General features: G+C 46.4%; 1 protein-coding gene across 3 annotated transcripts; it reads right to left on the bottom strand.

The window, feature by feature from the left end:
- Window positions 1-413: 413 nt before the first annotated feature.
- Window positions 414-20,834, bottom strand: LOC127010365 (uncharacterized). Of its 3 annotated transcripts, none has more exons than XM_050884327.1 (4): window positions 10,147-10,310; window positions 6,066-6,190; window positions 5,362-5,505; window positions 414-1,783 (listed from the first exon to the last, which is right to left on the bottom strand). In XM_050884327.1, the coding sequence occupies exons 2-4, from the start codon at window positions 6,177-6,179 to the stop codon at window positions 1,022-1,024; spliced, it is 1,020 nt and encodes a 339-aa protein (XP_050740284.1). In that variant the 5' UTR covers window positions 6,180-6,190; window positions 10,147-10,310; the 3' UTR covers window positions 414-1,021. The 3 variants fall into 3 exon arrangements, with proteins under 3 accessions (XP_050740284.1, XP_050740286.1, XP_050740285.1); XM_050884329.1 differs by having other exon boundaries at window positions 10,161-10,234; XM_050884328.1 differs by lacking the exon at window positions 10,147-10,310 and adding an exon at window positions 20,743-20,834 and having other exon boundaries at window positions 416-1,783.
- Window positions 20,835-20,878: the final 44 nt, after the last annotated feature.

Raw genomic sequence — 20,878 nt, 5'->3', positions numbered from 1 at the left:
TCACATTTTCGTAGTGCGTCACTGCACTTTCGAGTAACTGAATGTCATTTCTTATAAAAAGGGGAAAAGAACTGCACTGCGTATTCCAAGAAAGTTAACAATCCTCCCTCCTTACTATGAACCCAAGCATTGAATTAGCTTGTTTACAGGCAGACTCACAGTGCTCTGTATGTGTTTTAAGTCACTTCCGATAGTGACCCAAGCTCCGCCTCCTCGTGTTCGACCAGCAGGGGAGGAAAGGAAAAAGTGTAATTGTTCGTGACGCGGATAAAGACTCAGATGGCTTTAAGCTCCGGGGTACACTTTGGCTCAACGCTGCAGAGTCCGCCTCGCGTCTCCGGGACTCGGCTTCGAATCCTGGCCGGATTATTGAAAAAAAAACAATTATACGGATTAAATCAATTTATCATGTGCATCGAGAAGTGGCAGTTCCCCCATGACTGAAGAACAAGGGGAGCAGGAGGGAAAAAAGAGGAGAGGGAGAAAGGAAGAGGGGAGGAGCAAAAAGAGGATGAAAATGAAGAAGAAAGGAAAGAAGGCAAGGAAGACAGATGGAAGGACATAGAACTGTAGAGTCTTAATTCAGCGCAGAGCTGTTCCTGTTACTCCTTGGGTCTCCACCACACTGGGTTATGCATCATCAACAGTTTATTACAAAATATTACAACAACAAAACAACAACAACAACAACAACAACATTATGAACATCGGCACAGCCTCAACGCCCTCAATACACAGGGATGGGAAAGAAATCAACAAGAGGAATGAATGAGTGAATGAATGACTAAATAAATTATTAATAGATAACTAATGAATGAATTAACTACGATAAACAGAAGCACTACACAAGGACTACACCTGTTGCCTGACTCACGGCCGACCCGCAGCCGTGACCCCAAATTTCAGCGTGACTCTCAAGACTCCACGTCGCCGCCACGCAGTCTTTGTACCTTAGTGTGTGTCTGAGGGGCGCCGCGCTCCGTCCTGCAGAGCCTCGGCGCGGGCGTGGCGGGTGGCGGCTCTAGCGGCGGGAGTGCGCATTGCCACCCTGGTGCTTCTGGCCGACGATGTGGTGCCACAGGTGGTGCGGCGCAGGGTAGCCGATGGTGTCTTTCCGCTTGCCTGCGCCGCCGAAGTCCCGAGCACCGTAGTCGTAGTAGTCGTAGCTCTGGCCGGGCTGGAGGGAGGGCACCACGCCACCGTCCCGGTAGTCGTAGAAGATGTAGTTGCCTGGCTGGTAGTCGTCCTCACTTGCATCAGCCCCGTCAACCGACCCGCCCCCTTCGGCCATCATGCCCATCGCGTCCCCCATTCCTGCCCCCATTCCTGCCTCCATTCCTGCCCCCATTCCTGCCCCCATTCCTGCCTCCATTCCTGCCCCCTTTCCTGCCCCCATTCCTGCCTCCATTCCTGTCCCCTTTCCTGCCCCCATTCCTGGCTTCATTCCTGCTCCCATTCCTGCCCCCATTCCTGCCCCCATTCCTGCCCCCATTCCTGCCGGGGCTGGGGCCTTTGCCGGCTCCTCCTCAAACTCGTACTCGGGGTAGAGCAGCTCCTCCTCGGGGATGTACTTGTAGAGCGGGACGAGGGCGCCGAGGATGGTGAGGCCGGTGAACAGCCACAGCAGGGCCAGGTAGTCGTAGGCGTGGGCCGCGAGATCGGGCGGCACGCTGTCGTTTAGGTCAGGAGCGGAGCCCTTCAGCGGCCCCAGCAAGAATCGCGCCTGGTCCTCGATCATGCGGAAAGCCGGCGTGTCGGTCCAGTTCTCCAGGATGTTCCAGAGCTGCCAGGTCACGCTTAGGTTAATAGGAGCGTTACGTCCCCGCCACCACCACAACACCACACTCACGCCCTTCAGAGTACACACAAAGTTGTAAGCGGACGGCCACAGAGAGTGAACTAAGAGTGTTGCTGCAAGTCCCGTGAAGCAAAACCTGAGCATGTGATTCGTTATTTTGTCTTGCTCCTTTGACGTTAGCCTAATGTAGTGAATTCAAGGTAGTGGCTTATCCGAGGACCATCTGGGAGAGTGTAGAGAAAGCACAAGCTGCCATGACATGCTGCATGGCCGGCCGACTGAAGCCAGTTAGCGTGAGTCTGTGGTGTTAGTGAGTTAAAGGAATCACCGTGACACACAACTGTATGAAGATGAGAAGATGTCAGTTAAGCTAGTGAATCGTGTTATTTACATACACCTGTGTGGAAAAGATCATATGGAACAAATTAAGCATTTCTGTGGTTAATACAATCACGACTGAAACTTCGAAAGGGAAATTAGATAGACAGTTTTATGGACAGGCCGAGCAAATGGTGAACACTGTTTTTTCAGGTATCATGTGTAGGCCGACTAGCTTATCGCAGCCTCGTGTATGTCCTTGTGTACAGAGTTATGGATGAGAGGCAGGGGAGGAGGAAACGTGAGGGGGGAGAACGGAACCAGCGGGAAGCGAGGGGCGTGGACGAGGCGGGGAGACAGGGAGGGGACCAGGGCGGGTGCAGGTGAAGGGGCGGTGCGAGCCACGGCCTGAGGGGAGTGCAAGGTGTAAAGGGGAGGTATGTGGGCTAGAGGTTGTGCGGGGCTGGGGGCTTGGGGTGGGGCTAGGCCAAGAGGGAGTCAACGTAGTGGGCGGCGCGGGCAAGCATCCTCCTCACCACTACGGCAGCGCGGTCACGTGCCTGTCGGGAGAGAGAGCGAGAGAGGGGCGTGAGGGCGGGGCGGGAAGACGAGACTGGGCCCGTGATCTCAAACGCTTTCGGCTCTTACACCAAATATATCCAAAGCCCACAAGGGAGATTAGTTGGGTTATTATGAGTGCTTTTCACGTTCGTGGTGCGAGGCCTTATCAAGCTATTACCAGGTTCATAAAGCTATACCCAGAGAGATACCCACAACTACCTCTACGAAAGCTGTATCAAATGTAGGTTCTCATGAGTGGTTTCAAAAGCTTTATCAAATGTAAGTTCTCATGAGTGGTTTCACGTTCATGGTGCGAGGCCTTATCAAGCTATTACCAGGTTCATGAAGCTATACCCAGAGAGATACCCACAATTACCTCCACGAAAGCTGTATCAAATGTAGATTCTCATGAGTGTTTTCACGTCCATGGTGCAGAAGAATTGTTAAACTATACCTCTAGGCTCATAAAACTAACCGTGGAAACATTAACACAACCTCTACGAAGGCCTTATCAAATGTAGGTTCTTATGATTGTTTTCACGTTCATGGTGCGAGGCCTTGTTAAACTATCACTAGGCTCATAAAACTAACCGTGGAAACATTAACACAACCTCTATGAAAGCTTTATCAAATGTAGGTTCTCATGAGTCTTGTCACGTTCATGGTGCAGAAGAATTGTTAAACTACCTCTAGGCTCATAAAACTACCCATGGAAATAGTAACAAACCCATATGAAAGTCTTATCAATTGTGTCTGTAAGCTCCGAAATGTATGATGATTCGGGCCCAGCTGATGACGTGTTCTGATTATCATTCCTTCCCACAAGACACCAGGTAAATAGTATTATCATGCCCCACGAGATACCAGCACGCGTACAAACACACGTCCTCCGCAAACAAGGGAATGGAGGGTTGAAGGGAACATATCAAACAGGAGAGGCGAAGTCGGTGTAAATACGGCGTGGATAGGGAGGACAGATAGGGAATAGTTGGATCTTAGGAGTTGCCGCGGTTGGATATGGTTTTCGTAGCTACCCGTTTCTAGGTCTATGATTTTAATTAAGGGGAGTGCCAACGACTATGCTTCTGAAGACTGTTGACCTAGGAACATATCTATGACCACCATTTGGGTAGACTAATTAACAGCAACGTTGCCAGATTATCGTACTCAGCCTCTTAAATTTACCGACTTCCGACCCAAAAACTGTCTCGTGGACCCCAATAAGGAGATTCACTTATTATTATCGTTAAAATAGTTAATTCCTGATGTTTCTTGGCAATAGTTAGGCGTCAGAAACTGGTAAATACTATGCTCTGAGTACGACAATCTGGCACTGGTAATTGACAGGCCTCTTGAAATATCTGTTTATCTTCATCTATTCTTAATTTGTGTATCCTTGTGTGTCCTTGTATCCTTGTGTATGCTTGTATATGCCTCTGTCATAGCTATACGTATCTCCGTGTCTCCCTATATTATTGTGTCTTCTTATGTATCTTTATGTATTCGCCATTATCCCTGTGTCCAATAACCGTTTTGTCTCGTTGTGTGTGTTGCATGCCTACCCCAAGTCCCGCCCCCCCCCCCGAGGCCACACGAAGTCTACTCTATGTACAAAAGACTGTACTATGACTGTACTAGACTGACTATGTACAAAAGACTCTATGTACAAATGACTGTAGGTATGTAGCCAGTCAGTCCGTGCCCCGACCTGTCACCTTCCATCCACCTTACTTAAAACACGAGTCGGATCTGTACAACCCCAGCAGATATTAGTGTTAGTACTCCGTTTCTTCCACACAATAGTCATCCTGAAACTCTACAAACTCTACATTCATCCACATTCTGTATTAGACTCGACAGAGAAACTCAAAACTCGTTAGAAATGATGAACCAACCGCATCGTTAACATTCAGACTTCAGGGAGGCGAGACAGGACCACCAATTAGTCTTTCACCACCTGGATTCCGCGACTTTCACCCATATGAGTAAAGGATGTATATTCAGGACACACCCGCCGCTGCCCCGAACGTTTCCACAACACCCACGTTAGTTTCATGCTGTCGCCCAACACCTCGCGCAGTCCCCCCGCCACTCACTCCCGGAAGGTCCTCAGCCACCTGTGTTCTGCTGCGTGAATCTTATGTTGAAGAAACTGTTGTCTTTTTTGTACATGTTGGTTACTTACATTCTTTTTTTATTATTTTCGTTTTACTTACCGGATGTTTCTCCTTGTTATCCGCTTTCTCCTCCTCTTCTTCTTCCTCCACCTCCTACTATTACTATTACTACTACTATTACTAATACTACTACTACTTCTCCTCCTTCACTTCTTCTTGTTCTTGATCATTTTGTTCTCCTTTTCATCTTCTCTTTCTTATCCTTATTATTTATCCTCCTCCTGCTCCTCTTATTTATTTTCCTCTCCCTTATCCTCCCTCTCCTCCTCCTCATCATCATCATCATCAGCATCATCAGTATCATCATTATCATCACCATCATCCACCCCTTTTCCTCCTCCTCCTCCTCCTCCTCCTCCTCTCATTTATTTTCCTCTTCCTTATCCTCTCTCACCTCCTCATCATCATCATCCTCATCCTCATCATCATCATCATTGTCATCACCATCATCCACCCCTCTTCCTCCTCCTCCTCCTCCTCCTCCTCACACTACAGAAGCAGACTTACCGGGTGTCCGGACTTGGGTTGCTTGGTCTCCGGCGTCATGTAGGTCACGACGGAGTCCACCAGATTCCTGAAGGCCGTCCGCCAGTCGTACTCCCTTAGCGGGTACACGTACGTCTCCATCAGCCGCTCCAGGACCCCGGGCGTCTGGGTGTAAAGGGAAGAAAGTGAGATTGACCCAGAGTCCCCCCGATGAGCAGACGTGGAAGCGGAAAAAATAAAAATGATGGTAAAGTGAAAAGTAAAAAAGGGAAAAGGGAGGAGGACAAAACCAATATCTTATGAGTTAACAGGAGGATAATGTCAATAGAGTGAGTGAAGAGGAAAGGATTTACATAGATAGATATTCAGAAAACACACCCCATGGTCCAAACTAACTAGGCGGTCTGTCTTTAAACCTAAGTGAAATTATATTTAATCATCTGATACCAAGACTTGCGTTTCTGCTTTAAGAAATTTCACGTTGAAGGAAGTATCGGTCGAGCTTGTTTTTAAATTACTCAATCGTGTTGCACTGAACGACTGAAGGCGGGGACTTATTCCATTCTCGCACTACAACGTTGGTGAAAAATTATGCCATTGATGAGAGTGAAGAAGAGCAGAGAAAGAGGATGATGTCAGTGAAGAGAAAAAAAGAGGAAGAGAGGAAGAAGATGGTGCCGGTGAAGAACATAAGCGAAGATGCATCGGTGCGGCGCGTGAGTCACCTGCAGCTGCAGGGCCGTGGTGTTGGGGGGGGCGGCGGGGGCGTCTTGGGAGGCCACGAAGGAGGCCATACCACACAGCAGCACCAGCAGCAGCAGCACACCCACGCGGGCCATGGTCACTCAGTCTGGGGGGAACACACGTATATAAGTCATCATCATCTCACCATCATCATCACCATCATCACCATCATCATCACCACCATCATCACCATCATCATCATCATCATCATCATCATCAGTCAACTGCAGAACAAAAGTCCATATTTTTTAATTGTACAGTATTCAAGAGGAGGGTATCAGGACACCTCGCCTCCCGAAACTGACCCCTCTTTTGGCCACCTCTTTGGATTCTTTTTAGGAGCAGCGAGTAGCGGGCTTTTTTATTATTGTTTCCTTATTTTGTGTGTGCCCTTGAGCTGTCTCCTTTGTTTAAAAAAGAAGAACAAAAGGCTGTAGTTTTTAATGTATCAGCACCTCAGTTCCCCCGTTCGAAAAGCCTCTCGTAGAAGTTGCTGGGGTTTTCATGGAGTGCTTTGTGATTCTCGTGATAGTTTTACACGACTTCTGCACGCCTTGAACGGGAAAAAAACACCCATGAAAACCCAGTTACTCTTCTCTGTGGCCTTAGAAAATACTCGTAGTGGAAGCCCCATACGTTGAACATGGACCAAAGACCTTTCACACGTTTTTCACTTCACTGTCTGTTCCTGCGGGCTAATGTGACGAAGATGAGCACCGAGGCCACGCGCATGCACCTTGAACGGGAAAAAAACACCCATGAAAACCCAGTCACTCTTCTCTGTGGCCTTAGAAAATACTTGCAGTGAAAGCCCGATACGTTGAACATGGACCAAAGACCTTTCACTCGTTTTTCACTTCACTGTCTGTTCCTGCGGGCTAACGTGACGAAGATGAGCACCGAGGCCACGCGCATCTATAGCATATGTCCCCCAACTTTACCTTTACTCCGCCCTTGGACTTTCTCCCCAAACCGTAAGTAGCGGGCTTTTTTTTTTTTTTTTTTTCTTTACGCCCTTGAACTGTCTCCTTAAATTTAAAAAAAAAAAAAAAAAAAAAAAAAAAAGTATTCCGTCCGGCTCTGGTAAGGGTTCTAATTACATCTTTCCATCTGATTCCCTGTCCGACCAAATATTTACACTTAATTATTGGCTCCTTTCTTTATATAGGGGAGTAGTGTCCATTGGTTCATGTCGTCTATACTGAGATTCAAGTACTTATTCGTGTCAGCAAAGTGTGTCTCTCCACCCGCCTTAAAGACCACTAACACTTAATTATTGTCTCCTTTGATTGTATAGGGGGAGCACTGTCCATTGGTTCATGTCGTCTATACTGAGATTCAAGTACTTATTCGTGTCAGCAAAGTGTGTCTCTCCACCCGCCTTAAAGACCACTAACACTTAATTATTGTCTCCTTTGATTGTATAGGGGGAGCACTGTCCATTGGTTCATGTCGTCTATACTGAGATTCAAGTACTTATTCGTGTCAGCAAAGTTTGCCTCTCCGCCTTAAAGACCACCAAATATTTACACTTGATATTGTCTCCTTTGGTTGTATAGGGGGAGCATTGTCCATTGGTTCATGTCGTTTATACGGAGATTCAAGCACTTATTCGTGTCAACAAAACGTGCCTCTCCGCCTTAAAGACCACTAACAGGTTCACTTGAGACGTCTTGCGGTTGCCAGAGAATGCTGTTTGCTCTCACAACACCAGACGTCCGTTATCTTCCCGGCACCGCCCTGACTACCCATCATGCCTATATGGGGAGTCTGGTTACATACTCGGGGCATCAAACTGGGACATATTATGGATGCCAATTGAATACAGTCTGCCCCAATAACACCAGGCTTCCGTCCCTTCCCTGCACCACCCTGCATACAAAATTACGGCTATGGGGAGAGTCAAATACTTAATGGTGTCAGTAAAATCTCTCTCCCCCTGAAAACCCACTCAGAGGTTCGCTTGATGCATACTGAGGGTGCCATTAAACAGTCTGTCCTCACAACACCCCCTCCCTGCACCACCCTGCCAGCGTCAAGTACACACGCTTTAGCAAGGGTCATCAAAGTAAGGGTTGCGCTTAGAACAGGGTCGCCACTACTTCAGGAATAGGCGACTGAATACCAAGCGGTGGGAGGCTCGCAACTCTTAGCGCTCTTAAACTGGCTTGCAAATGAGTCGTGAAGGCAATGCTTGAAATGAAAGTGGGTCACGGGAAGAAGAGTTTGAAGGGCACTGTGTCTGAAGAGGACCGGGAAGGGGCCGAGACCGAAGGGGGAATCAGACGGAGAAGGAAAACAAGTGAACATCAGCTAAAGAGAGAGACGTCTGTAGAGGACCGGGAAGGGGCTGAGACGGAAGTGGGAGTCAGACGGAGAGAAGGAAAACAAGTGAACATCAGCTAAAGAGAGAGACGTCTGAAGAGGACCGGGAAGGGGCTGAGACGGAAGGTCGAGCCGGACGAATGTGGTCACGAGCTAAAGAGAGAGACCTAAGCCTTCCACCTCCTTCCCTGCTATATTCACGGTCAGGACACACGCAAAAGGACTTGTGGGCGGGCCTGGCGGAGGAAAACACGCGTGACCCTTTAACTGGCAGGCACGTGGACATCAGCTAACGAGGGGAACACAAGCCTCTCGTCTCCTTTCCTGCTGTAGATGGACTCGGAAAGGACAGCGAAGAGAGAACGGGCAGGGAGGTGAGTAACAGCAGCCGTGATTCGCATAGAGACACACGTGGACATCAGCTAACGAGGGAACACAAGCCTCTCGTCTCCTTCCCTGCGCTAGAACTCGGGAGGGGCAGCGAGGAGAGGCCAGGCAGGGGGGTGAGCAACAGTGGCCGGCTAACGAGGGCAGCACGAGCCTTTTGTCTCCGTCACTACGCCATCCTCTTTACTCATTGTCGAGGATACCTAATGAATAGAACTCGGGAGGAAGCGAGACAGGATGGTGGCCTGGACGATGACCAATATATGTGACCTGTATAGGGAGGCACGAGGACACCAGTTAACGATGGAGGCTCACCTTTCGTCCCCTTCCCTGCAGTACCCTTTATCCCCTCACTGCGACTGGGACGGAAGGGCGCGGCAAACGGAGACCAACACCCGTAACCATTATGAAGACACGTGAACACCAGGCAACGATGGAGGCACACCTTTCGTCCCCTTTCCTGCGGTACCCTTTATCCCCTCACTGCGACTGGGACGGAAGGGCGCGGCAAACGGAGACCAACACCCGTAACCATTATGAAGACACGTAAACACCAGGCGCCAAGAGATGAACAGCGACTGGGACGGAAGGGCGCGGCAAACGGAGACCAACACCCGTAACCATTATGAAGACACGTAAACACCAGGCGCCAAGAGATGAACAGCGACTGGGACGGAAGGGCGCGACAAACGGAGACCAACACCCGTAACCCTCCTGAAGGCACATGGACCTCTGAGTGGGCTTTCAGGTGGAGACAGTTTGCTAACAAGAGAAATACTTGACTCTCTGTATAGGTGTCATGGATAGACAGGGTGGTGTTGGGAAGGTAACGGAAGTCTGGTGTGAGGACAGACTATTAAATTGGCACCCACGATATGTCACCTTTCGTCCCCTTCCCGGCGCCACCCTTTATACCCACTCACTACCGGAGCCAAGTGGACCCTTACAGAACTCAAGAGAGACAGAGGCGAGAACACGAGAGTAACACCCGTGACCCTCCTGAAGGCAAGTGAACACCAACCAACTATGGAGACACACCTTTCGTCCCCTTCAGGCACTCACTCCAAGAGCCAACCAAGTACGCGCTAAGAGAGGGGCCGCGACGGGGACTGGAGGACTGGCAAGACTGAGACTAACACCCGCAACCCTCCTGAAGGCAAGTGAACACCAAGCAACTATGGAGACACACCTTTCGTCCCCTTCAGGCACTAACACCAAGAGCCAACCAAGTACGCGCTAAGGGGACTGGAGGACTGGCAAGACTGAGACTAACACCCGCAACCCTCCTGAAGGCAAGTGAACACCAAGCAACTATGGAGACACACCTTCCTTCCCATTCCCTGCACTAACCTTCAGGCACTCACTGTCAGGGCCAAGTACGCGCTAAGAAAGGCACCTCGACGGGACTGGAGGACTGGCAAGACTGAGATTAACACCCGCGACCCTCCTGAAGGCACGTGGACGCCAGCAAATGAGGGAAAGCCGTTGCTGGTCCACGGGGCGTCACGGATTGGATAATTACCGTGTGCTTCTCCCCGCCCGAGAGAAAGCAGATGGATGGTGGTTTAACTAACAGTCCGTTCCGGGGATGCGCCAGCTGCCGGATCTGCGGTGAACGACTCCAAGAAGCGTTTGAGGCCAAGCTTTCCAACGTTATATATTTTGTTGGGTGTTATTAAAGGATTTCTCGCCTCTCACTCTCCTCCCTGCCCCCATTCATTCACTCAGCCGTCTGTTGTTATTGTTGTTGTTGTGATCATAGTTATTGTAGCAGTCTGAAGGTTTTGATTTGTGGTGATGAGCGTCAGTCCTATTTTTTTGTTTGTTTGTTTGTGTGTTTGTGTGTTTAGATGTTATGCTTTCATCTCTGCTCTCGTAAATGATGATGTGTGTGGGTTTTTTTTCTGTGCCTCATAAACACACACACACACACACACACACACACACACACACACACACACACACACACACACTTGGGATGATTTGAACTGGTGAATACGTGAGCGATGTTTGTTTAGGACGAGAACGAACAAACTCATGACGTATAAAGTAACGGAATGATGGAGAGAGAGAGAGAGAGAGAGAGAGAGAGAGAGAGAGAGAGAGAGAGAGAGAGACTTTATTTCCTCTTTCGTTTTTTCTCTCACGCTTGCCTGCTGCTCTCCATCCTCCTCCTCCTCCTCCTCCTTCCCCCGACGGCCTCACATTTCTGCCGCCAACACAACCGCGACGACCACAACACTTCCACTGATCCACCAGTCTCTCCACACACACACACACACACACACACACACACACACACACACACACACATTAATAGCCTTCCCATTCTTTCATCTGGGTTAGAATTGGAAGATTACTATTATTATTATTATTATTATTATTGGTAGTAGTAGTAGTAGTAGTAGTAGTAGTAGTAGGAGGAGGAGGAGGAGGAGGAGTTGTTGTGGTTTGTGTTGATGTTCTAATAATTATGTTGTATTCATGGTAAAAAAAAACTGTGGAGAAAAAAAAGATAATGTGGAAAGTGTAGAGAGATTGAGTTGGTTGTTGTTGTTGTTTTTGTTGTTGTTGTTGTTGTTGTTGTTGTTGTTGTTGTTGTTGTTGTTGCTATTGTTGTTGCAGTATTCATGGTAGCAAACTGCAGAGGAATGAAAAAAAAAAAAAAGATAAAGCTGAAAGAATGTCGAGAGAGACTGAGTTTGTTGACCACTCCCGGCCACCCCTGCTTTCCCCCTCAGCCCTTGACGTCCAGCCACACTTTCCGGAGCTAAACGCAGAGAAAAAGGAAATCCTGGACTGTGTTGCATTGGGCTGAGAACGCTCGTCACATCATTTGCACCACGAGATGAAGTATTAAGTGGTATTTAGATTAGAGAACAATAGAAAGCATAGACCACGGAGTTCAGTGTGCTAAAATCGCTTATTATGTCATTTGCAACGCCTTGATTTATACGAAGGAGGAGGAGTAAATGAGATTATTATTATAGAGAGTTAATTTGGCAGCTGGTCCTATTATCTTAAGAGCTTACTACGTTATTTGGAGCACTTTGACTGATGCAAAAGAGAGGTATTGGAATAGATTAAGATTATAGAAAGTCAAATTGTCAGCTAGTTCCATTATACCAAGATCTCTAATTGATGCAAAAGAGAGGTATTGGAATAGATTAAGATTATAGAAAGTCAAATTGTCAACTAGTTCCATTATACCAAGATCTCTAAAGCCACGTCATTTGCAACACCGCGACAGAGAAAGAGAGTAAATGAGATTATTATTATGGAGAGTAAATTTGGCAGCTGGTCCTATTGTCTTAAGATCTTACTACGTTATGTGGAGCACTTTGATTGATGCAAAAGAGAGGTATTGGAATAGATTAAGATTATAAAAAGTCAGATTGTCAGCTTGTTCCATTATACCAAGATCTCTAAAGCCACGTCATTTGCAACACCGCGACAGAGAAAGAGAAGGTTAAGACACAGATCAAAGGCTAAATAAAGTGTAAGAATTGATGATCCTTTAATAAGAACAAAAAAAGAACATGCCGTGAAAGAATTGACCTCTCTTTCGGCCACCTCTTTGGATTCTTTTTAGGAGCAGCGAGTAGCGGGCTTTTTTTATTATTGTTTCCTATTTTGGGGCGCCTTGTGCTGTCTCCTTTGTTGTAAAAAAAATATATACATCAAGTTCGGTTCCAAAGGTGTCTTGATGCTCTCCTCTTGAGATAGTTGAAGTCGTTGTATACCAAGGAAGAAATACAGAGGAAAGAAAAATGTTTAGAATACGTGTCAATGTATTTTTGTAGTTTATGGGATGAAGAAGATACAATGGAAGGAAGGAGGACAGTCTAGTAAATCCTTGCATACTAAAACAACGCTTGGAACAGTTAAAGTTGTAGGAGAGCGGAAATATAAAGGAAGGAAGGACGCTCAGAACACGTGTCTAGTTACTCCTTGCGTATTAGAAAAGGTGACGCACAGAAGAAAAAAAAAAACTTGAACTAGTTAAATTCTTAGTTAAATTGTCGAAGGAAGGCTGTTTGGGATATGGACGGCTTTTTTTCATTATTTTTTTTTTTTCCTTGAGCTGTTTCCTTTACTCTGTTTACAATGGTGACCTAAAAACAACCGCCTGAACTAGTTAAATTCTTAGGAAGGAGGAAACACTGTCGAAGGAAGGCTGTTTGGGATATGGATGGCTTTTTTTCATTAGTTTTTTTTTTTCCTTGAGCTGTTTCCTTTACTCTATTTACAATGGTGACCAAAAAAAAAACCTTGAACTAGTTAAATTCTTAGGAAGGAGGAAACACTGTCGAAGGAAGGCTGTTTGGGATATGGATGGCTTTTTTTCGTTACTGTGTTTTTTCCTTGAGCTGTTGACTTTGTTTATAATGGTGACCTAAAAAAAAACGCTTGAAATAGTTAACATCGTAGGATGGAGAATATACATTGAAAGGAAAGCTGTTTAGGATTCGTGTTTCGGCATCCCTGAGTGTTATAAAAAAGTGATATACAAGAAATATATCGTGGGAAAGAGCTGACACATTGCCCGCACTTTTTATACGCCTTGTACAATAGCCATAAATATTGTCAGCTAGGCGGCTACTTGTCATTCCTGTCACTGTTACCTGCTACTACCTGTCATACCTGCTAATCTTACCTATCACTACCTGTTACTGTTACCCATCACTACCTGTCACTGTTATCTGCCACTCCTGTTACTGTTACCTGTCACTACCTGTCATTATTACCTGTCACTCCCTGTCACTGCATAAACGACGGGGAAGAGAATGAACTAATAATATAAAAATGAACGTTGCTAACAGTAAATAGTGACGTTTTAGACCATTTCCACATCACTTCATCTTCCTTTAGGTCGGGTTCACTTTCTTGGTTAACTGTTCATCCGCGCCTTTCGTAACGGGACACTGAGGGGTGAGGATGAATATATTTGATCTTCTCTTTACTTATCTTAAAAAAAAAAAGTTAGTTCTGGTGGCTTATTATGTGATGTGTGTGTATGTGTGTGTGTCTGTGTCTGTGTGTGTGTGTGTGTGTGTGTGTGTGTGTGTGTGTGTGTGTGTCATCATTGCCCCCCACACCTACCCCTCATACAGTCACCATTGCCCCCCACACCTGCCGGCCAGCCCCCCGCCCCCCACACCTTCCCTCAGCCCCCCATTTCCGGTACATCACCATACGGTCAGCATTTCCCCCAGCACACCGAATAGTTGGCATTTCCGACAAGACATTACCGTAGTCAGCATTGTTCCCCCAACACATTTTACTTCGTCATCTTTGCCAACACGCCCCGCACAGTCATCACCGCCGGGTCAATGGGCGTGAAGTCGGTACTGTTAAACGCTTCCACCTGCCACATCAACTGCTTCCAAAGGCCAAAAAAGAGATCAACCGAATTTTAACGACTGTGTTTTTAGGTTCATGGTACAGAAGAAGGGTCAGTCTACCACCAGGGTCATAAAACTACCCAAGGAAATGACCCAAACTCTCATGATAGCCTCGTCAAATATGTGAGATTGGGCACAAGAATGTTTAAAGATATAGCCCTAAGGTTGGTATTGTCAGATGCTCCCACCCCTCACACCGACTAATTCCAAAGGCCAACAAGGAGGTTCATCGAGTTCTAATGAGTGTTCTTTTAGGTTCACGGTACAGAAGAAGGCTCAGACTACCACCAGGGTCATAAAAGTACCCCTGGAAATACCGTAAACTCCCACGAAAGACTAGTAAATTACGTGTTCTTGGGTGCAGAAATGTTTCAAAATATGGCCCTAAGCCGCAGCAACAGCCGGGTGGGGCAGAATGACTCCCTCCCTGCCTGGTCCTCCTTCCATGCAGTCCTGACACACTTCTGTTCCCGAGGCGCGGCGAGCCTCTGCCGGCCACTCAATCCTCCCGCCGCCGCCGCTTCCCGACACGTGAGGCAAGTGGAACGCGACCGCTTGTTGCCAAACGGGGATCCATAATTTGCTGGTTTCTTGGAGTCAGTCGAGTGGAACATTAATTTTGTTAACTGGTTGAACGTGCTTTTACCACTGTATCCCCCCTCCTCCCCCCCCTCCCCCCTCCCCCCCCTTTTTTTTTTTTTACTGCTACGCACGGCTTCAGTGTGATGCCGTTTGCTCATGTTATACAACTGATACATTTTTTGCCGATACGTAAGTCGATTGGCGTGGGAAAAGCTTGCTGTCATAACTGATTTACCGTGGCTTTATCAATGTATCCGTTATCCCTCTCGTTTTACAAGCGGCATTATCAAATATACATGTTTTGATGATCCCTCTTGATTGATGCACCTCTTGCGATGGTATGTGTCTTAATCTGAATAGACATGAAGTAACTGAAATAGAAATATGTAGTTTTAACACTATCTTTTTACTCCTTCCGTATACCTTTCCATACCACAGCAACGATAAAGACATTCGCTCGTGACTGATAGGCCTCTTGTCAACCTGTTCCACGATCCTGGTGTCTCAACCTGAATACACGTCGGATAAATCAAATATAAATGTATGGTAGCAGGATCACCGAGCTCCCCGGTGACCTACAAAGCGGCGCGTCTCGTCAGCCGAGTGCAACCCGCCGCGCCGCCCGCCCAGAGGCACGGAGGGGGGGGGGAGGTGAAGGCGTGGGTATGGGCGTGACGAGGGTAGAGTAGGGGCGTCCTAATCTTTTTCATTCTCACATTTTGCGAAAGTGGGTCAGTTTTGGAATAGTACACATGGTTACATAAGGCCCTAACGTGTGGCTCACCGCCCGCAGCCGTGCCCGTTCAAGTCCTCACTCAACTTTAACAATCTGCCGCCGCACGTCTGCTTTGCCATTCCGTAAGCGAGTGAAAACGGTGGAACGTGACCCAACCGAATTTAGTCTGAAGAAACTTTCTCACTCACTCTTACAACGTCTGTGTGTCCTCAAATCTGAAATTGGGGAGATGACGAGAATGGAATAGTGAGCGACTGACACTGACTAAGAGGGGCCGTAGCTGTCAAGGAGAAACGCTGGACCAGGTTACATCATAGAGTCGGGATGACTTCTATACTTGTCCTCAAATATAAATAGAATTACGAAACCTTACATAAGCATGGATCCGTATCTTTTTAATGGCAACAACACTATTAGATTACATCATAAATTAAGCTTAACGTTTGAGCTCAATATCTGAAATGGGTGAGATAGCGAGCATGGAATGTGAATCGCGCACTGTAGAGAACATCAGACAGTCGGTATAAGCGAAGTATCTATTCCTCATCCATGCCACAGTTCTTATGATAACTATTAGGGTCACTGACATCGTAAATTAAGCTTAACGTCTGTCCTTAAATCTGAAATGGGTGAGATATAGCGAGCATGGAATATGTGAATGGTTAATGAACGCCAGACATTATAAGCGAAGGATCTCTCTGTTTATCATCCATGCTGCATCGCTACCAGACGAGATGAGATGATAAATTAGGGACACTAGTAAACGGCAGATATTAGAAGCGAAGGATCTGTTTATCAACCATGCTGCATCGCTACCAGACGAGATGAGGTGATAAATTATGGACACTGACATATCAAGACACTTCCTACCACGTTAATACCTACTCGGGGCCCATATATATGTATTCTCAGACGCCTTTAGCTCCCATAACATCTGTTTCCAAACGCCATCACTAGTCGGGTTCTCATGAGTGTCTTTTTATGGTGCAGAGGCCTTGTCAAACTACCACTAGACTCATAAAAACTACCCATGGAAAGACCCACAACCTATGCGAAAGTGTAATCAATTTAGGGTGTGTAAGGGCCATATTCTTCACATCTCGGCGCCCATGTATACACATTCATATTTGACAAGGATTTCATAGGAGTTTGGGCATTTGCAGAGGTAGTTTTATGACCCATCTGGTAGTTTGATCATTCTTCTGTGTCATGAATTTACATAAACACTCATTAGAACGCGATTGATCTATTTTTTGGCCTTTGGAAGTCTGGATCTGGATGCAAAATGCGCAGGGCACACGTACAGGTGCATAACACGCATATTCGTGTTGGCTGTTGGGGGGACGGGGGAGCCGAGTGTGCAGGGGAGGGAAGTGAATCAAGTGTAATTGTTAGTGTTGGTGTGTTGTGGTGACAAGTGAGTATGTATTTCTTTTCTGAATGAGTCTATTGTACCGCAGTCTAAAATCTGTTGAGGGAGGCTGTTCCAGTCACGTATGGTGCGTGGAAAGTACGAGTGCTTGTGTGCGTCAGTGTTAGTGTGATATGTTTGGTACTTATGGATGTGTGTGTTACGAGTACGTTGACGGTTTGCCTTGTGTAAGTATGTATGTGGATCAATGACAATGTGAGTGTTTGTGATCTTGTACATAAGCGTAAGTCTGTGTGCTTGTCTGCGTATGTGAAGAGGTTCCATGTTTATCTGTTGTTTGATCCGTGTTGTGATGCCAGGCGTTCGAGTGTAATTGTTTGTAATGAACCTAGCCGCCTTGGTGTTGATTTGTTCTAACCTATCAATGTTTCTGTGTGTGTAAGGATCCCACACCGTGAAGCAGTATTCCAGCGTTGGTCTCACAAGTGTATCATAAGCTATGTGTTTAATGTCAGGTGTGCAGTTATGTAAATTGAGGTGATGTTGATGTGAGAGGCGGGAGCGTCAGAGAATAATGACCTAAACCTTGAAGTGTTTGAGAATATGGGTCAGGCAACAAGGGGCGCCCACACTCAGAACAACCAATTCCGGGGCCAACGTGCGGGGGTGGAGGCGATGCAGGGCAGGAGTTACGAGTGTGTGGTCGCCTTTACCTAGTTGGCTCTCACCCAGAACCTCGCCCTCGCCCGCCCCGCCCTGAAGCCCACTCAGTCTACCCTCCACCCTCCCTTCGCCCATATTACTGTTTACTGCCCTAGACGAACACGAATCATTCTCTCTCTCTCTCTCTCTCTCTCTCTCTCTCTCTCTCTCTCTCTCTCTCTCTCTCTCTCTCTCTCTCTCTCTCTCTCTCTCTCTCTCTCTCTCTCTCTCTCGCACACACACACACACACACACACACATACACACACACCTACGGAAGCAAGACAAGTTTCCGTGTGAAAGACATCACTGTTAGACTCACCGATTTTTTTCTATTGTTTTATTTTTTTATTTTTTTTAGCCGCGGCCAAGTGACCTCCAACACAGAGCAGGTGCATCGCTCCGCTTCACTTCTCTACTTCAGAGGTTCAGCGGACCAGGTGGGAGGGGAGGCTTATTCTCACACATATCGACACCTTAGCAGGCTACATCTATTAAAAAGACACGTAGAATTGATAGAGGTTTTCACGGATGGTATCATGACCCTGGTGGTAGATTTGCAAGTTTGGGGCCATGAACGGGAGAGGCACTAATGAGAACCTATCGTATCCTTTCTGTGGCCTTCCAGAATAGTAGTTTCGACACCTTTGTACATCTATGAAAAAGGCTCTCGCATAGGGATTTTCAGGGGTGGTATCATGACCCTGGTGGTAGGTTTGCAAGGTTTCTGAGCCATGAACGGGATAAAGTCATAAGAACCTATCGTATCCTTTCTGTGGCCTTCCAAAATAGTAGTTTCGACACCTTTGTACATCTATGAAAAAGGCTCTTGTATAGGGATTTTCAGGGGTGGTATCATGACCCTGGCGGTAGGTTTGCAAGGTTTCCATGAACGGGATAAAGTCATAAGAACCTATCGTATCCTTTCCGTGGCCTTCCATAATAGTAGTTTCGACACCTTTGTACATCTATGAAAAAGGCTCTTGTATAGGTATTTTCAAGAGTGGTATTATGACCCTGGCGGTAGGTTTGCAAGGTTTCTGAGCCATGAACGGGATAAACAGTCATGAGAACCTGTCGTATCCTTTTTGTGGCCTTCCAGAATAGTAGTTTCGACACCTTTGTACATCTATGAAAAAGGCTCTTGTATAGGGATTTTCAGGGGTGGTATCATGACCCTGGCGGTAGGTTTGCAAGGTTTCCATGAACGGGATAAAGTCATAAGAACCTGTCGTATCCTTTCCGTGGCCTTCCAGAATAGTAGTTTCGACACCTTTGTACATCTATGAAAAAGGCTCTTGTATAGGGATTTTCAAGAGTGGTATTATGACCCTGGCGGTAAATTTGCAAGGTTTCTGAGCCATGAACGGGATAAACAGTCATGAGAACCTATTGTATCCTTTTTGTGGCCTTCCAGAATAGCATTAACAAGACCACAATGCATCTGAGAATACCGATCATGGGTCATTTTCTTAAACATTTCGAGGCCCAAGTTCACATATTTGACACACGGCTTTCGTAGGAGTTTGAGGCATTTTCAGGGGTACTTTTATGACCCTGATGGTAGTTTGGCCCTTCATCTGCACCAAGAACCTTAAAAGACATTCATGAAAACCCGATTAATCTCCTTTTCGGCCTTTGGAAGTAGTTGACGTGAGGTGGGAGGGTCTGAGAACACCAACCCAGACGGACGAAATTGAGCATTGAACACTGAACGATAGATAAACATTGAATACCCACAGATAGACGCTGAACATTGACCCATAGATAGACACTGAACACTGACCTATAAATAAACATTGAACACTGACCTATAGATAAACATTGAACACCCATAGATAGACACAACATTGACCCATATATAGACACTGAACACTGCCCGATAGATAAACATTGAACACCCATAGATAGACACAACATTGACCCAAATATAGACACTGAACACTGACCTATAAATAAACATTGAACACTGAACGATAGATAAACATTGAACACCCATAGATAGACACTGAATATTGACCCATAGATAGACACTGAACACTGACCTATAGATAAACGCCGCCATGTTGCCTCTCTTTCTATCTTCTATCGATATTTTCATGCTGACTGCTCTTCTGAACTTGCTAACTGCATATCCTCCTCCCTCCCGCGGCCCCGTTGCACTCGACTTTCTACTCTAGCTCATCCCTGTACTGTCCAAATCCCTTATGCAAGAGTTAACCAGCATCATCACTCTTTCATCCCTTATACTGGTAAACTCTGGAACAGCCTTCCTTCGTCTGCATTTCCCCCTGCTTATGACATGACCTCCTTCAAGAAGTGTATCAAGACACCTCTCCACCCGAAACTGACCTCTCTTTTGGACACTCTTTACTTTTGTCTATTATGGGAGCGGTGTGTAGCGGGCCTATTTTTTTTTACACTCTTTTTGTTGCCCTTGAGCCGTCTCCTTTGTTGTAAAAAAAAAAAAAAAAAATTGATCACTGACCCACAGATAAACATTCAATACCCAATGATAGACACTGAACATTGACCCATAGATAGACACTGAACACTAACCCATTGATAGACACTGAACACTGACCGATAGATAAAGAGACCCGCTCATAAACGCATTCACTGATAAATAAATAAATAGATAAATAGATAAATAGGTAGAGTCATAGAGAAGCGAAGTGGCAGGAACCGTTTCATGATGTTTGCGCCGAGTGAGTGAAGTAGACGGAACACACTTCACATTAATGAGTAAACCAGAGGAGTCAATAGATACGTTCGCTGCCACATAAATTAATAAGCAAATAAATGAATAAAAGAAAGAGGTGAATTGTAGGAAGCTTTTCAAGAAGAGACGTATTTTAGGCTGACACTTAAAACACTAACAAAAGGAAGACAGGAGGAGATGTAGTCAGCCTTTCCTCGGACTGTTTTGTGATTCCAATGATATAGTTTTACACGACTTCTAACCACGAACGGGAAGATCTTCTCTATGGTCTTGAAAAATAGCCATAAGAAAAGCCCGATACTTGGGGCATTGAGACATAGACTTAGATTAACAGAAGGAAGACTGAAATTATAGTAAGGTTTTCAAAGGGAAGGTTCCTCTCACACATGCAGAAGAACGCCCAAATCAAGTCGAAGAACTGACTCACAGGTGGAGGGAGGGAGCGGCGGGGAGCGTGTGTTAGCGGCTGCAAGGTGAGGAGTGGAGTGCTGAGGGAGGCGCTGCGTGGTGAGAGGTGACTACTGCAGGCGTGTGTGTGTGTGTGTGTGTGTGTGTGTGTGTGT

Source organism: Eriocheir sinensis, chromosome 43, assembly GCF_024679095.1.
Source record: "Eriocheir sinensis breed Jianghai 21 chromosome 43, ASM2467909v1, whole genome shotgun sequence".
NCBI classification, from domain to species: Eukaryota; Metazoa; Arthropoda; class Malacostraca; order Decapoda; family Varunidae; genus Eriocheir; species Eriocheir sinensis.
Note: the sequence above shows the minus strand (reverse complement) of the source record. Positions and strands in the feature narration are given on the sequence as shown.